The sequence below is a fragment of the Microtus oregoni genome, unplaced genomic scaffold, assembly GCF_018167655.1.
Source record: "Microtus oregoni isolate MIOR12 unplaced genomic scaffold, Mior012 000003F_ref0000135, whole genome shotgun sequence".
Taxonomy (NCBI): Eukaryota; Metazoa; Chordata; class Mammalia; order Rodentia; family Cricetidae; genus Microtus; species Microtus oregoni.
Genome location: NW_024543062.1, coordinates 21,048,058 through 21,064,670, shown reverse-complemented (window position 1 = coordinate 21,064,670; position 16,613 = coordinate 21,048,058). Strand labels below are relative to the sequence as shown.

The 16,613-nt window shown below is 44.4% G+C and overlaps 1 protein-coding gene across 6 annotated transcripts in view; it reads right to left on the bottom strand.

Moving 5' to 3' along the window:
• Kdm2b (lysine demethylase 2B) overlaps positions 1-16,613 on the bottom strand; it is a 129,917-nt gene that overhangs the window by 109,016 nt on the left and 4,288 nt on the right. For 5 of the 6 annotated variants that reach the window (XM_041648076.1, XM_041648079.1, XM_041648077.1 and 2 more), the window contains exons 3-4: positions 16,190-16,268; positions 13,972-14,018 (exon numbers count right to left, since the gene is read on the bottom strand). In XM_041648076.1, the coding sequence (XP_041504010.1) occupies positions 13,972-14,018; positions 16,190-16,268 (126 nt within the window). The remainder of the gene's footprint in view (positions 1-13,971; positions 14,019-16,189; positions 16,269-16,613) is intronic. The other variant, XM_041648081.1, reaches the window with a different exon arrangement.

The following is a 16,613-nucleotide window of genomic DNA, read 5'->3' as shown; positions in this document are numbered from 1 at the left end:
GAGAAACCCTGTCTCGAAAAATCAAAAAAAAAAAAAGAAAGAAAGAAAGAAAAGAGAGCTGGAGAGATGGCTCAGTGGTTTAAGAGCATTGCCTGTTCTTCCAAAGGTCCTGAGTTCAATTCCCGGCAACCACATGGTGGCTCACAACCATCTGTAATGAGGTCTGGTACCCTCTTCTGGCCTGTAGGCATACACACAGACAGAATATTGTATCCATAATGAATAAATAAATAAATATTTTAAAAAAATAAAAAAGAAAAAAGAAAAGAAAGATAGATAAGAGGCAGGAGGATCAGTAGTTCAAAACCATCTTCTGGTACACAGCGAGTTCAAGGCCGGCCTGGGCTACAGGAGACGTTATCTTAAATAAACTGTTTCATTTTAAATAAGTAAAAGGTGGGGCTGAAGAGGTGGTGATGACAAGAGTAAGGACAAGGGTTCCACCTCTCTGCATGGAAAAGCTGGGGCGGGGTTGAGTGGCTGTAAGCCCTGCTGGAAGGTGGGAACAGGCGGTTCCGGGGGCTTGAGAGGAGCCAGGTTAGTCAGCTGGCGAGCTCCTGGTTCAGAGAACAAGGGTCAGAGAGAAAATGGATGGCTAGTGACATGGCTCATATAAAGGAGCTTTCTGCCAGGCCTGAGTTTGATCCATACAATAATAAATGTCATTTTAAAGAATTAAAAATAACCGGGCAGTGGTGGTGCATGCCTTTAATCCCAGAATTCAGGAGGTGGAAGCAGGCGGAACACTGTGAGTTTGAGGCCAGCCTAGTCTACTACAACATAATTTGCAGACCAGCCAGAGCTACAGTGAAATCCTGTCTCAATTAATAAATTAATTAATTAATTAAAAGTAACATGAATAAATAAAATGGAGCACTATAGAGAAAAACATCCAGCATCAATCTCCGGGCTTCATATCCTCATAGAAGTCTGTATCCACATACATATATACACATACTACACATAAATACATACTCAAACACACAAGAGATCGAACGTTAAGGCAGCCACCTCAGATTCCAAGATAGAGGATCTGTAGTCTTTCCCCTAAATTCAGCCTACTGAGAGCTGAGCCTACATCTCCCAAGTCTGACCACTTGGCACACAAAGGCATGAGTCAAAGTGAGCAGGGAGAAATGGGGAGCCATACTCGGAGCCAGAACCTGGCTCTATTGCCCACGAGCAGAGGAGTTGTTCCCTCAGAGCCTGGGGCTTCCCAACCCAGAATCAGAACAAGTAATTCACAGAATTGCTGGTGAGAACACAATGAACTCATATTGTAAACATTCAGTAGGCGACAAGAGGCTATCACCATAATTAGATCGATGAATACTGAGTGAAATAATTCTCCTGCAAAATTTTTTAAAGGGGCCAAAGAGCATCAGTTGACTCCAGTATCCCTTTAGAGAAAAAGCTAATACAAGAAAACTCCACAGCCATCGCCTCTCCAAGATAAGGTATCAGGGGAAGGGGTCCAGATGTGGCATCAAATTCCTTGAATCCCAGTACTCTGAAGGCAGAAAACGGGGATATCTTTGAGTAAAAGTTCTTTCTGATCTACAGATTCTCTCTTTCCAGCCCCTTTACTCCTTGAATACCCAAATACTAGATGTAAACATAGCCTAGTGTCCTAGAATGAAGTGCCCAGGATAGAGACCCACAGCCCACGTAACACCCTAGGTTATGGTGGTGTGGTGTGCTGGGGAAACGAGGCTTCTCCAAATAGATTCCTCGTTGAACCAGCAAGGTCCAGAGTACCTAGGACGGAAATTAGCTAGAAAAGATCAACACACTTTTGAGAACAATCATGGATTCATATTATCAGATTCAACCAATCTCAGAATGAAAACATTTCAGGAAAAAAAATTCTGACCAGGGCTGGAGAGATGGCTCAAGGTTAAGAGCATTGTCTGCTCTTCCAAAGGTCCTGAGTTCAATTCCCAGCAACCACATGGTGGCTCACAACCATCTGTAATGAGGTCTGGTACCCTCTTCTGGCCTTTAGGCATACACACAGACAGAATATTGTATACATAATAAATAAATAAATATTAAAAAAAATTCTGACTAGGCACAGTATGAGTTTAAAATTCATACCTATAATCCCAGAAACCAGGAAGGAGAGGCCAGCCTGGACTACTTCGAGAGACCCTGTCTCAAATACACTTCTGCTTTGGCGCTAGAATTCAGCTTGCCTAGTGCTTGCAGCCATATGTTGGACACCTCAGCACCAAAATAAATAAATAATAACATAAAGCAAATAAAGCGTGTCTATATTGGATGTGTTCAGACTTATTTTTCTATCAGTATCATCATGACCACTTACATGGCACTAACATTGTACTAGGTAATGAAATTATTTTAGGGGTGCATTAAACTATATGAGCAAATATGCATAGATTAGCCACAAACACCAAATCATTTTATACATGCATGCAGATTTCAGCATCTTCAGATGGTAGTACCATTGGGACTTACAGGCTAAATCCCCCATAGCCTAAGGGACAGTTGTAAATACACTGTGTGAACCTTAACCATATGCTAGAATAAAAGAAACAAGAAAAAGCACTCTAAAAAAAATCGTTCACGGGCTGGAGAGATGGCTCAGTGGTTAAGAGCATTGCCTGCTCTTCCAAAGGTCCTGAGTTCAATTCCAGGCAAACACATGGTGGCTCACAACCATCTGTAATGAGATCTGGTGCCCTCTTCTGGCCTACATACAGACAGAATATTGAATACATAATAAATAAATATTAAAAGAAAAGAAAAGAAAATCATTCACTACGTGGCATTACATAGCAATGTGAACTTCCTGAGTGTGACAGACACTTCTACGCAGGTCCTGTAGGAGGACGCTTGGGTTCTTAGGAGACCTCTACTGGAGTACTTAGCAGTGACAGGTCACGATGTTAACCAGTTCTCAAGCAGCAAAGCAGAGTATGTGTGTGTCCATGTTTATGCAGAAGAATGCTTATTCTGAAGTTCAAAATTTTTCGGGATAAAAAAATTTACTATCTTCCACCCACCTTAAAATGTCCTTTGTAAACACTGAGAAACAAAGGGAGCTAAGGCGGTCCATCCAGTGACAGAGGTCACTTAACTGCATGCCTGATGTCCCTGGGTCACTTAACTGCATGCCTGATGTCCCTGGATCTCATTCTCAGCACCATCAGCTGGGAGGGGGTACGGGGCCCTGCGAGATGGCTCAGGAGTGAAGAACATTTGCTGGTACTCTTGCAAAGGATCCTAATAATATCCCCAGCACACACACAATAGCTCACAACTATCTGTAACTCTAGCTCCGGAGGATCGGATCTCTCTTCTGGCCTCAGCAGGTACCAGGCGTGCATGTGGTACGCAGACACACAAGCAGGCAAATACTCACAGTATAAAATAAAATAACAGAGTGAGCTTTTTTTTTTAAATATATTTATTTATTTATTTATTATGTATACAATATTCTGTCTGTGTGTATGCCTGCAGCCCAGAAGAGGGCACCAGACCCCATTACAGATGGCTGTGAGCCACCATGTGGTTGCTGGGAATTGAACTCAGGACCTTTGGAAGAGCAGGCAATGCTCTTAACCTCTGAGCCATCTCTCCAGCCCCCCAGAGTGAGCTTTTAAAAATAAACCGCCGAATGCATGGAAGCACTTACTGTCAAGCCTAACAGCCTGGGTTCAATCCCTAGGGTCCACATGGCTCAGGAAGGAGAGCCAACTCCTGCAAGATGTCCTCTGACTACACATGCGAGCCGTGGCTCCAAGTTCCCTTACAAATGCACACATGGAAACCCAGGCACACATCAAAAACTAAATACATGATAAAAAAAAGTGAACCTACAGACAGACACTTGTGGTGTCTCAAGTGGTCAGAGGCTTGGCTTACAACGGCAATGGAGGGAGGTGACGGAAACATGTTAAAAGGTTTGAAGGCTTAGAGCCAGGCGAAATAGTGCACATTTGAAATCCCAGCGCCAGAAGTGGTGGCAAAAGGATCAAGAGTTCGAAGGCAGCCCTGACTACATATGGAGGTGGAAGCTAGCTTTGATTACATGAAAGCCTGTGGCAGGGCCTAGTTAATTCTTCTGGGATCTTGGCTAGTCCTTGGAGAGGGCATTTCCAAAAGCCTTGGCCTGGCTCCACCCAGCACGCCACCTCCTTGGAGGGCGGTGCAATTATTTGCACCCATATGTTCTCAAGCCATTGTGATGCGCCGTGAGGTGACACAGCTGAGAACTGTCACTGGAGCGCAGCCAAGTGTCAGAAACGGCACTAAATCATTTTCTTCAAAGAGAGCCTGGTTTACTTCTGTCATCAGACAATGAAAAGCCAAGACAAGATTCCAGCCGAGTCAACAAGACAAAGAAAATAAACTAAAAGGCATCAAATGGAAGAAGTACCATAGATAGTCTCAGATATGCGTGGGGATTCACACCTACAATTCTAGTACTTAGGAGGCTGCGGCAGGAGGCTGCCACAAGACAAAGGCCAGCCTGGGTTACAGTGTAAAAGTCTATTGCAAAAAGAAACAATAATGCAGATAATACAACTGGCTAATTTAAAATAACCTAATACACACACACACACACACACACACACACAGTCAGAGACTGAGGAGATGGTTCAGTGGGGAAGAACACTTGCTCTATAAGTGCGAGGACCTAAGTTCAAAACCCCAGCACCCTTGTGAAAAGCCAGTTATGTCAGCATAGACATGTGCCCTCATCACCGACAGGCAAATCCTGAAAACTAGCTATTGATCCAGACTGGAGAAAAATTGGGAGCTGCTAGTTCAGAAGAGAATCTGTCTTAACAAGGAAAACCCGACAGAGTAGCTGCCATCCTGCTCTGGCCTCCGAATACTCAGTCATGGGTATTCACATCCACACATGTGTATGCAACACACACACACAGAATTTAAAAAAAGGAAAAGAAAAGAAAAAGCCGATTACCTAGGAATAAGTCTAGTAAGAGATGTAGGTTGTGGGATTAATCCCTTCTTTTTATTGTGATGATTAATCTCCTTGTCAGTTTGATTGGATTGAGAAACATTGGGGAGGTGAGAGATGGGTTCCTCTGGGTATGCCTGCAAGAACGTTTCCAGACTCCCTGGATCCTGAGAGCTGGGAGGCCTGAATGATTTAATACACAGAAAACCTGAACGGACGACTGGGAGGAGGAAGAACTGAGGAAGGGGGCCTGACTGAAAGAAGTGGTAACTAGAGCCCATTCTTGGGAACTGGATGTTGCCATGGCCCCTTCCTGTTACAGTAATACACTGTTTCATGTCAACCACGCGCTGAAGAAGCTCCCAACCACACATACACCACCCCCACCCACTTTCTACCGAACACACCAGTCCATGTGGCCCTGGACCGAACCCTCGGAGACTGAACCACACTAAGTCTCTCCCCCACCCCCAGAGTTGTGCCCTCAAGAGTTCAATCACGGTTACAGAAAAGTAACTTATATTACATCCACAGATTAGAATTCAATGTGATAAAAAGCCATTTTTCCATTTCTGCTTAAAGGAACTCTTAGATGTGTATTTCGTGTTATTTTGTGTCTTGCCTGCATGTATGTATGTATGTATGTATGTTTTCCACATGTGTGCCTGGTGCCTTGGAGATAAAAAAGAGGGCATCAGATTTGTGAACCAGAGTTGTGGGTGGTTGTGAGCAACCAAGGAGGTGCTGGGAACCAAACCCAGGTCCTCTGCAAGAGCAGCAAGCACTCTTAACCACCTAGCTGTCTCTCTAGCCCCCAATTTTTCTCTACAATAACAGTGTTTCTTTTCTTCTACTTGTTTATTTTGAGGCAGGATCTCACTGTGTAGCCTTGGCTGGCCTGGAAATCACTCTGTAAACCAGAGTTCCCTCAAACTCAGAGATCTGCCTCCCGAGTTCTGGGACTAAAGGAGTGACCACCACTCCCTGGATAGAACCATTTTTGTTGTTGTTGTTTTTAGTTAGCCTAGCCTGACCTGGAATTTTCAGTCCTACCTCCATCAATCCTCAGCCTCTTACACTGCTAGGGTTACAGAATGCACATCACTGCACCCAAACTCAGATTTGCCAAAACTGCAACCAGATGATTCTAAATGTCATAGAGTCAGGGTGTGTACAGCTCAACCATGAGAGTTGCCAAGCATGTGGAGGCCCTGGGTTGATGCTCACATGCAAAATAAAACTATGAACTGCAAAGGGTGATAAGCTGAGTGTGACGGCAGACTCCTGTAATCTCAGCACTTACATTGAGGCAGGAGGATCACCAAGAACTCAAAGTCAGCCTGAACTACTAGATTCTGAGTTGAGGACCAACCTGGACACAAAGTGAGATCTTATCCCAAAAAAGCAAAAGAAGAAGAAAAAAACAAAAACAAAAAACCTAACCACGGACAGGCTGATAAGCAATGGTAAGCAAGATGGCTCAGAGCAGAGAGGCTTGCCACCAAGCTTGCTGCCCTAGTTCACTCCCCAGGACCCACACAGTGGAAGGGAAGAACTGATTCAGCAAGTCATCCTGACATGCACACACTCCCCTGGGCATTCTCAATCCCAAACACACACAATAAAGAAATAAAGTGTATGTAAAATAATTAAAAGGACAAAAAAAAAAAAAGCCTACTACAAAGTCCTTTACAAAGTTACCAAGACAGTTAAGCTTCAGTGTAGACTGGCCAAAGGAACAGACCCCAACACGAAAGCACAGGTTCCTGATGCCAGCGGTGCTCTGGAGAGAGGCTACCTTTCATCCACAAGGATTTAAAAAAAAAAAAAAAACAATTTCAGATGAAGTTGAGATTTAAATGAAAAGTCAATGAGAAGCGAAGAAGAGGAGGGAGAAGGAGGAGGAGGAGGAGGAGGAGGAACATATGAGCATCTTCATGACCTGGGAGAAGGTTTAAAAAAAAATGATGCAAGAGGAGCTGATGTGCAAAGCTAACTAGTGTCTGTAAAAATGAAGAACAACTGTGGGGCTCCGTGGCGGTGCCTCCAGTCCCAGTTCCCTGTGAGGTGACAGGATCACTTGAGCCTAGAATCTGCAGACAGCCTTAGCAATATAGCAAGATCCGAAGATCCCATCTCAAATAATAATAATAAAAAAGACAAGATAAAACCAACTGTACCCTCCCCTCCCCATTTTTGTTTTTTAAACAGGGTCTTACTCTGCAGCCCTGGATGACCTAGAACTCACTATGTACATCAGGCTGAGCTGGAACTCAGAGAACCACCTGCCTACACCTCTTGAACGCTGGGATTTTAAAGGCATGTGCCATCACACCTAGCCAAAACACTGTTTTAACTACATATAAAGACAATACAGCCTGGGTTCCATGGTACCTGTTTAATACCCTCAGCACCTGAGAGGCGGAAACAGAAGCATCATGAAGGTGAAGCCAGCACAGACTACAGGAGCCCCTGTGTCAACAAAACAAAATGACACAAGCGAGGGAAATTTTAAAAGTTGTGCAGGGCATACAAACACAAGTCTGTAATTAGGAGACTAAAGACGTGGAATTCCAAGTTCAAGGCCTTGCATACCTGTGCTACCATGGCTGAAATGAGAAGGGAAAGACTGGCTATAAATGAGGGACAGCTAAAACCAGAATAGCACTGACCAAAACTAAACCAACACTCCAAACGCTAGGACCGTAGGCATGAGTCATTCATTACGCATGGTTTACATACCACCTTTAACAGAGCAGCTACTAGCCTGCCCTCAATCAATAGCATAAATAAATCAACTGTGAGATAATCATTGAATAGAAACCTATACAGCAGTGAAATCAATCAATCACACACAATAAATACTACGAACTGCCTAAGTACAAAGTTGAGTAAAAGAAACCAAAAGCAACAGGATACTCTGTCTGAGTCCATTCACAAACTAAGAAAACAGGCAAGCCAGGTGGTGGTGGCGGCACACATCTTTAATCCCAGCACTCAGAAGGTTGGAGACAGCAGGATCTCTTTGAGTTTGAGGCCACCCTGGTGCAGGCTCCAAAGCTACACAGAAACCCTGTCTCAAAAAAACCAAAACCAAAACCAAAAAAAAAAAAGGAAATAGGCAAGACAGACAAGAAAGCAGGCCTCCATGTGTTTGGGTGCTAAAAATTAGCCAGCAAGCCAGGCCATGGTGGCGCACGCCTTTAATCCCAGCACTCAGGAGGCAGAGGCATGCAGCTCTCTGTGAGTTTGAGGCCAGCCTAGTCTACAAGAGCTAGTTCCAGGACAGGAACCAAAAAGCTACGAAGAAACCCTGTCTCAAAAAAAATCAAAAAAAAAAAAAAAAATCAGCCAGCAGTATTAACATATATGAACTTCCTTATTTCTATACTTTAAGTTTTAAAGAAACTTAAGTATAATATATAGATATGATAAGATAAAAAGGTAGCTTACTGAATCTACTTTTTTTTAAAACAACTACTAGCTTTAAATGTTTTACATTGGGTTTAATTTTTGTATACTGTATACAAATTTTGTATATTGATACAAATTTAAGATTAATTTTGTTAGAACATATTGTACATACAATTCTACTCTTGTTCAAGCTATGGTACCTATACAGTTCATTTAACAAGGAATTGCAAATTTCTAGTCCTTGAAGGTTATTATTACCAACTGTTTAGGATAATAAGGAAAAGAAGGTTAGTAATTAGTCACCTGTTATAATTGAACTTGTAGTCACATTAGGAATGTTTTCAAGGTCAAACAGATATTTTTAAAAGACAGGTCATCATCAAACACTTCAGAGATCTATAGAATATGGTATTTAAGATGTTTTAATAACAGTTTTTGTTTGCTTGTTTTGTTTTTAACTGACAATGTCTGCTCCTGGAAGCACCAATCTACTTCAGAGAAGACAATGGGCATTGAAGAAACTCCACATGGAGTTTACTTTCTTTGTAGCAAAAATATGCCACTGGGCAAGAAATTGCCCTTGCCTCGACTGCTGGCAGTATGCTGTCCTAATGGGACAAGAAGATTACAAAAGACAGTGACTGTCAAACCTTGCTCAGACAAAGCGAGACAAGTCCTTCAAAAACCTTGCTTCACAGAAAAGTCTGTTAGATATTCTAGGCCTGTCGGCCAAAGATGCATGCCCCAACACTGCAGAGGAACTTTGGGTGACTGTCAGGTAGCCAGCTGTTTCTGTCATGGCTCACATTTTTTGAAAGTTGCTTGTTTGCACTTCCTGCTACCCAGTTAATATTACTTCCTTCTCGGGTCTCTGGGGAGTCAAAGACTAGATGGTTATAGTAGTTTTCCTTGTTTACCAGACTCAGAAAAGAAACTCACTAAAGAGGTAAAAAGTGTAAAAGAATTCAATAATGCAAATTGCAAGAGAAAGTGAATTAGGTACAACCTTTTGGATTCATCAAGACAGGATAGATATGGAGTATTTTCCCTGAATTTGTCAAATGTAAATGGACTAGACATTATTGATGTATTTATTGCCTGTATATATTGTATATAGTTACTATACTTATTGTATATAGTTTTCCTTATATAGTTACACTTACTGTATATAATTTTTCTTTTATCAGTGATAGTCTCTTTTATTTTAGACAAAAGAGGGGAAATAGAGTGGCATATTATTTGTGTTTTAATATAGCTTGCCTGAAGATCAGTGCAAAGTACTCACACTAGTCAGCCCCACAGTCCAGGCAGTGGTGGCACACACCTTTAATCTCAGCAGCTACACTAGCTAGCCACAGAGGCTGGGCAGTGGTGCACGCTTTTAATCCTAGCACTGGAGAGGAATATAAAACAGGAAGAGGTAGGTCTCAGTCTCAATCTGAGGATTTGTGGAGGCAAGATCACCCATTTTCAGTCGGAGGTAGAGGGAAGAGCCAGTATCAATCTCTGGGTTTTTATTATTTGAACAACAGTATAATGTAGAAACGGAAACTTTTTATTTTTTATTAGTTTTAAAGGCAAGCCACTGCAAGTGACACAGGCTTCCAGTCACAGTTACTTGGAAAGCTAAGGTAGGGGGAATGCTTGAGCCCAAGAGTTCAAGACCAGCCTGGAAAACATATTGAGATCCATTTCTATAAATAAAAGACAGGGCTCAAGTGAGAGCAGATGGTCAGCAGACAAAAGCTGGATTTTAAAACAGTAGAGGGGTCACAGCCAGCGCTGCAGCCTGAACAGCTGGTCATGCCTCCCCCAACCTGCTTTTCTCTTCCTTTTTTTTTGGGGGGGGGAGCGTGTGTGTGTGTGTGTGTGTGTGTGTGTGTGTATGTGTGTTAGACGGGTTCCACGCCTGCTCAGCACTGACATGGTCAACACCCCTGAGTCCGGGGATTACAGACGGGTTCCACACCTTCTCAGCACTACATGGTGCTGGGATGCGGCCTCGGGTCCCTCATGTTTCCATAGCGAGTGTTTTGCTCTCCATCCATCCAACCCCCTCCTGAAGTTGGTGGGAGAGCCACCCCAACACTGCCCTCCTAGTAGAAGGCCTGAGTTAACGTTAGGAAAGGATCTCTGTCTGAGACATCCTGGAGAACTGCCGTTTCCTCACTGTCTGCCAGGCTTATCCGTCCCTCGGGCTTACTTACTGTCCCGAGCTACCAGCTTCAAGTTTGGCATGGTGCTGAACTATCTGCCATTCCAGAGACATGGCAGTCAGGAAGGAGGAGCCTGAGGTAGCCAAGTGTCAGCCTGGGGCTCCTGGTTCTGTCTTTACCTTCACAAGGAGCAGCACTGCCCAAAACAACTCAGGAAAAGAAAAGAGCAAAGAGAAACTGTGGAGAAAAGAAAGGCGAGGGTGAGAAAGAGGGTTCTGAAGATAAGGGCCCTCCGCAGAGCCTGAGGCAAGAGGTGATCTCTGGAGACAACTTCCTCTAGGACACACTTAGGAAGTCTAGGTCTGTAAGTGCCTGAAGGTTACAGCCTAGATCTAACACATAAATCAGCTATTCTGTTCTGTTTAAGCCAGCCTGAGTTACACCTGTCAACTCTGTCACCTATGATAAACGCGCCTATCACCACCGTGCAGGGCCTGTGCGGTCAGAGACCACAATGGACAACCGTAATAGCCCAGGAGAACTGCAGCCACCAACATCAGTGTCCAAACTCCTCGTGCCTTCCTAAAGCATATACATGCAGAGAATGGCCCCAGACATGCTAAGAGAGCTAGGCATGATGGCTCATACCCATAATCCCACCATGTAGGAGGCAGAGGAAGATTAATGTGAGCTGAAGACCAGCCTGGGCTATAGGGTAAGACCTTGTCTCAAAATGAAAACAAAGGGGGGAAAAGAATACTGACAGAGACGGAAGCTGGTTAGCAGGCCCTGCTTTCCTGCTCAACATACAATTCTAGTCTGCAAGGATGCTGGAACTATCTAATGGGGTCTTCCTGCTTCCACCAGGAGATGCACGAGGACCAAGGGAAAAGAGAGGCAGCCTGGACTCAGCAGAGCATACCACATCCACAAAAGGCTTGGAACGCGTATTACAGAGTCCAGGTGGGCAACATTATTTAAGAAAGCTGGAGCCGGACAGTAGCACACGTCTATAATCTCAACACTTGGAAGGCTAAAGCAGGAGGATCACTGTGAATTCAAGACCACCAAACCTGGTTACACAGTCTTCAAAACCTAAAAGAGCAACGGCCCTAATTTTTCCAACCAAACTGTCTGACATGCCACTAGCCAGCTGCCTTCATCTCCCACATGTGTGGTTTTCAATCCAGTCACTCCGGTCCATACCCACTGGCATGGCCAGTGGTCATCAAAAACAGAGATGGGGTCTGGTAGCACACACCTGTAATAACAAGGCTGAGGTAGGAGAATGGCAAATCTAGACCAGTCTGGACTTTATCATGAGACCCTGCTTCAAACACAAATAAACACAAACCCCAAGAAACAAAGCTAACTTGGAGGCAAAAGCAAAAAACAAAACCAAAACAGACCATAATAAGCACAAGTGTAGAGGAGGAGCAATCTGGACACTCATACAGATCCGACTGATAAAGACTTGATGGCAAACAGGTTGGTAGTTAACGGTTAGTCAGCTGCCTTATACTTTGTGTGAGTGACTCCCAGGAGTTCACGTTGGAAACTCAGTATCTCGGTACTGAAGGTGGGAAGCAGGCCTACTGGGAGGTATTTAGGTCTTCAGGGTGGACCCCTTAGGAATGGATAAACGTCTGCAGGGACTGAATTAGGTACCATGATACAAGGTGCTCTACAGCAAGATGTTCCTTTGGTTCTGCACACCCCTGCTTGGCCCCTCTCTTTCTACCATGCATTTCTACACTATGCTGTTGGACTTGACAGTCTCAAGACCAGGGACCAAAGCCACCTCTCCTCTGTAAAATTGCTAGGTGTAGGGCAGTCTGTCACAGCAACAGAAAACACACGAAGATGCCCTAAGACTCAGCAGTTTCCTTCCCAAGACTCAAGAAAAACTGATACTCATAAAACCTTGTGCATAAATATTCATTGCATTATTCGTAACAGCAAAATGTCCATCTGGGGGGAAAACGGACAAAACGTGGTCATTCAATACAAAGGAAATGAAGGAAAATACAATTTGGAGCTACAGGTTTGTGGTAGTCTGGAATTAGATAGTGGTGACGGCTCTAAAACATGAATATTAAAACAAAAAAACCACTGAACTGTATACTTTAAATAGCGTTTGGTTACATGGATTTTATTTTAATTTCAAAAAAAAAAGAATATAACCCAGTTTGTAGAAAACTTACTTGGCTGGCATGTATGAGGGCCTTGGTTTAATTAAACCACAATTAAATTAATTAAAAACCACAAATTAATTAATTACCTGATTAATTAAATTGATTTAAAAGTGCCAATACCCCCAAAGAAAATAAGTCACAGGTTCACCCTCACCCCAGTTTTCATCTCCCCAAGGCTTCTCATCATATTCAACAGCCAAATCCAAATTTCCCCAGGGCCACCAGGGCCCTGATGACCTGGTCCTGGGGCCTCTGCCAGCTCTTCTACCACTTTCTACTCTGTCATTTAAGTTGAAATGCCAAGTTTGTCCCCCTGGCCTTTTCCTCTGCTCATCTCACAGCTTAGACTATTCTTTTCCACGATTCATGTGTTTCTGTATGTATACTGGTGCCTACAGAGGCCAGAGGAGCGTGTCAAATCCACCGGCGCTGGGTTACAGGTGGTTGTGAGCAGCCTGACGTAAGCGCTGAGAAACAAGCTCAAGCCTTCTGGAAGAGCGGCAAGTGAGCCCGCTCTCCAGGCACCCAGAGTTGATTGCTTCAGCTCAGGAATCATCCCTGATGACCCTGCCTACAGCCCCACCACGTTCGACCCATCACCCTGCACTGCTTCTTCAAAGTCCTTTCCATCACTGGAAAGACATGTGGTTAACTTCTTTATAGACTCCTGTCCTAGAAAATAGGGCAGGGGCCTTGTCAGTTACAGTCTCAGCCTACCACGTAGGTAAGAAACGGCTTTCTAGAAAGAGTGGGGTACTGAAGGACTTTTCTTCTCTCTGGTGAAGGCTGAGAGAGCCAAGCCACAGGTGCGCTCTGCAGGCTCTCAGAGGGTTAACAGTCATCTGCTGCACACCCAGTGGAAGCCCCACCCTTGGCCTGTCCAGAACCCTGAGGAAGCAGGAGCACAGTCCCTCCCCCTTGAACGCATCAAAGTCTTTTAGGGGTCATGAAGCACCCAGTGTTTACCCAGCAACCCACAAACAAACGCAAAGGGAGATCTGAAATTGCATTGCTGACGCCCGAGACAGAGCCTGGGTCCAGATCGCCTCATAAAAACTGTGCTGGCAAACACCCCCCCCACCCCCTCCACCCCCCCCGTACAGCTTCTCAGGACTTTGTGATCCGACTTGTTCTCCAGAATCAGACGGTTGCAGCTAACACCTGCTCCAACCTCCTCCAGAGAGAAGGTTCTTTCTAAATGGGCAGGTAGCGAAGACCGCCCCTTCCCTTCTTCTGCCCCACTGGCAGCACTTACCCACAAGGAGTTTGACGTCTCTGACTGTGAAATCAGGGTCTGGCATCCTAGAGAGAGACAGGCATGAATATCTGGTTACAAAATAAATAAACAGGAGCTGAAGAGATGGCTCTGCACTTATGAGCACCAACTGCTCTTCCAGAGGACCCAGGTTCAATTCCTAGCACCCACATCACAGCCCACAACTCCAACTACAGGGCTTCTGACACTCCCCCACAGACATATGTAGGCAAAACACCAATGAACACAAAATGAAAATAAAAATAAATTTAAAAACTGGATAGATAAAATAAACCCACAGAGCTAGACTCTACCCTGGATCCAGGGGGAAGCCATTTTTCCAAAAGGGGTTCTTTGCTCTATGCTGAGAATGAGATAACCCAGAGGGAAACCTGGGAAAGCAGGAAGGTACCTTGAGGGAAGATGCCCAGAATCATGGAGTATGCTCTCTATTATAAAAGAAAGACTAGGGCTGGAGAGATGGCTCAGAGGTTAAGAGCACCGGCTGTTCTTCCAGAGGTCCTGAGTTCAATTCCCAGCAACCACATGGTGGCTCACAACCATCTGTAATGAGATCTGGTGCCCTCTTCTGGCATGCAGGCATACATGTAGACAGAATATTGTATACATAATAAATAAAAGAAAAAAATAAAAAGTAAAAGAAAGACCAAAGCTGAGCCTCAGGAAGGATGGGCCAACTCTACAGCAAGAAGACTGAAGAAAGATGTCAAGGACCAAACACCTGCTTTAATAGGGTGTCTCCTTCCCTTTTAGAAAATACTTTCAGCCAGGCGGTGGTGGCGCACGCCTTTAACCCCAGCATTCAGGAGGCAGAGGCAGGCGGATCTCTGTGAGTTCAAGGCCAGCCTGCCTGATCTACAAGAGCAAGTTCCAGGACAAGCTCCAAAGCTACAGAAAAACTCTGTCCGAAAAAAAACGAAAAAGAAAGAAAGAAAAAGAAAAGGAAGAAAGAAAGAAAAGAAAATACTTTCCAGCTGGGCGATGCTGGTGCACACCTTTAATACCAGCACTTGGGAGGCAGAGGACAACCAGGGGCTGCACAGAAGGGAAAAAAGATTCCATACAGTATGGTATGGAAAACAGGGGAGACCATTTATACTCAGAGGGAACACATTTGGAGGACTCAAACAAGGTTTCAAGCCAACCTTGGCTACAAAGCAATAAACTATCTCAAAAATAAATAAATTAACTAAATAATAAATCAAGTCAGAGTCAGAAAAGGGGACATCATGTCTTTATGGACTGTGGCCTTTGCCTACAATCCCAGCACTTGGGAGTAAAGGCAGGAGGAACAGGACCTCAAGGTCGTCCTTAACCACGCGGTTAAGTATGAGGCCAGCCTAACCTCTCGGAAACAGAAACAAAACAAAGGAGTTACTGAAAGGCAGACATGGTATCACACACCTTTAACTCCAGCACTCAGAAAGAGGCAGGAAGATCTCTAAGTCTGAGGCAGCCTGGTCTACATAATGAGCTCCAGGCTAGCCAGGACTGCATGGTGAAGTTGATGCTGAAGTCTTGTGCCTCTGGTAGGAACATACATGAACGAGCCTAGTCATAGATGCTGCAGAGGGAGGAGGCAGCCTATCCTTTCCTATCCCTGCCCAAGGAGGGGAACCTGTTCTTCCAGCCTGCCTCAATCTCTCCCCAACCCAGAATGTTGGCAGTTCTTCTCCAGAACATAAGACAGACAGAGGCAGGCAGGGAAAGGGGAGAAAACACACACACCCTTCACAGAAAGAGGCCCATTTCCCACACATATTGGGAGTATGTTGAGAAAGCATGCATTCTGTTGCCCCAGACTGGGTGGCCGGTCCCTTTACTACCTTCACTCTGATTTAAGCAGGCGAGGAACAATGCTCACTAAGAAGTTGCTATGTGGGATCAGGCTAGACCAGAAAGGGCTGGGAGATCGAACACTGCTGAAATGACCAGGCTAGACCGGACAGGAATGGGGGAGGTCTATCACTGTTTAAACGCCCTAGGACCTCTCTCCCCAGCTCCTGAAAAAGATCACTTTTTGGCAGTTTTTCTCCTCAAGCAGGTCTTGAACAAGGAGAAGCTGTTCTCAGGTCTTAGGAAAAAGTCCTTCTGGAAGTGCTGAAGTGTGAGAAGACAGGAGAGAACACATCCCAAGCTAGAAATTCTGACAGGGAGGAGGAAGATCAGGGAAGAAGGGGTTAATTTAGCAACTTACTTGATTCCTAGTCCATCCTTGTCTCGAAAAACCAGGGGAACCCTGAGAGCTTCTCTCTGTACGTACTCATAGTTAAAATCTGTTTGGATATTTGAATTAAAAACAATTATTTGGTTAAGTTATTGAAGAGCAAATGAACCACAACCCATCAGTGAGGGGGGATAAATAAAGAACAAGGCATATACACTGGATATAGGTACCAGCTAGAAGATAAAACCAAAATAAAAATAAAACAAACAAAAGAAACCTGTGGTGAAATAAGATAGACAAGGCAAAGCCAAACTGTATCCTCCATCAGCTCTTCTGCCTACTCATTCTCGGCATGCCCCACGGGTCCCAACTTGTCAATGAACAGCCCGAGGCCAGCGGAGGAGACTTAATCAAGAACTCTGTGCTGAAAACTCACCAGCTACTGTTGAGAAAT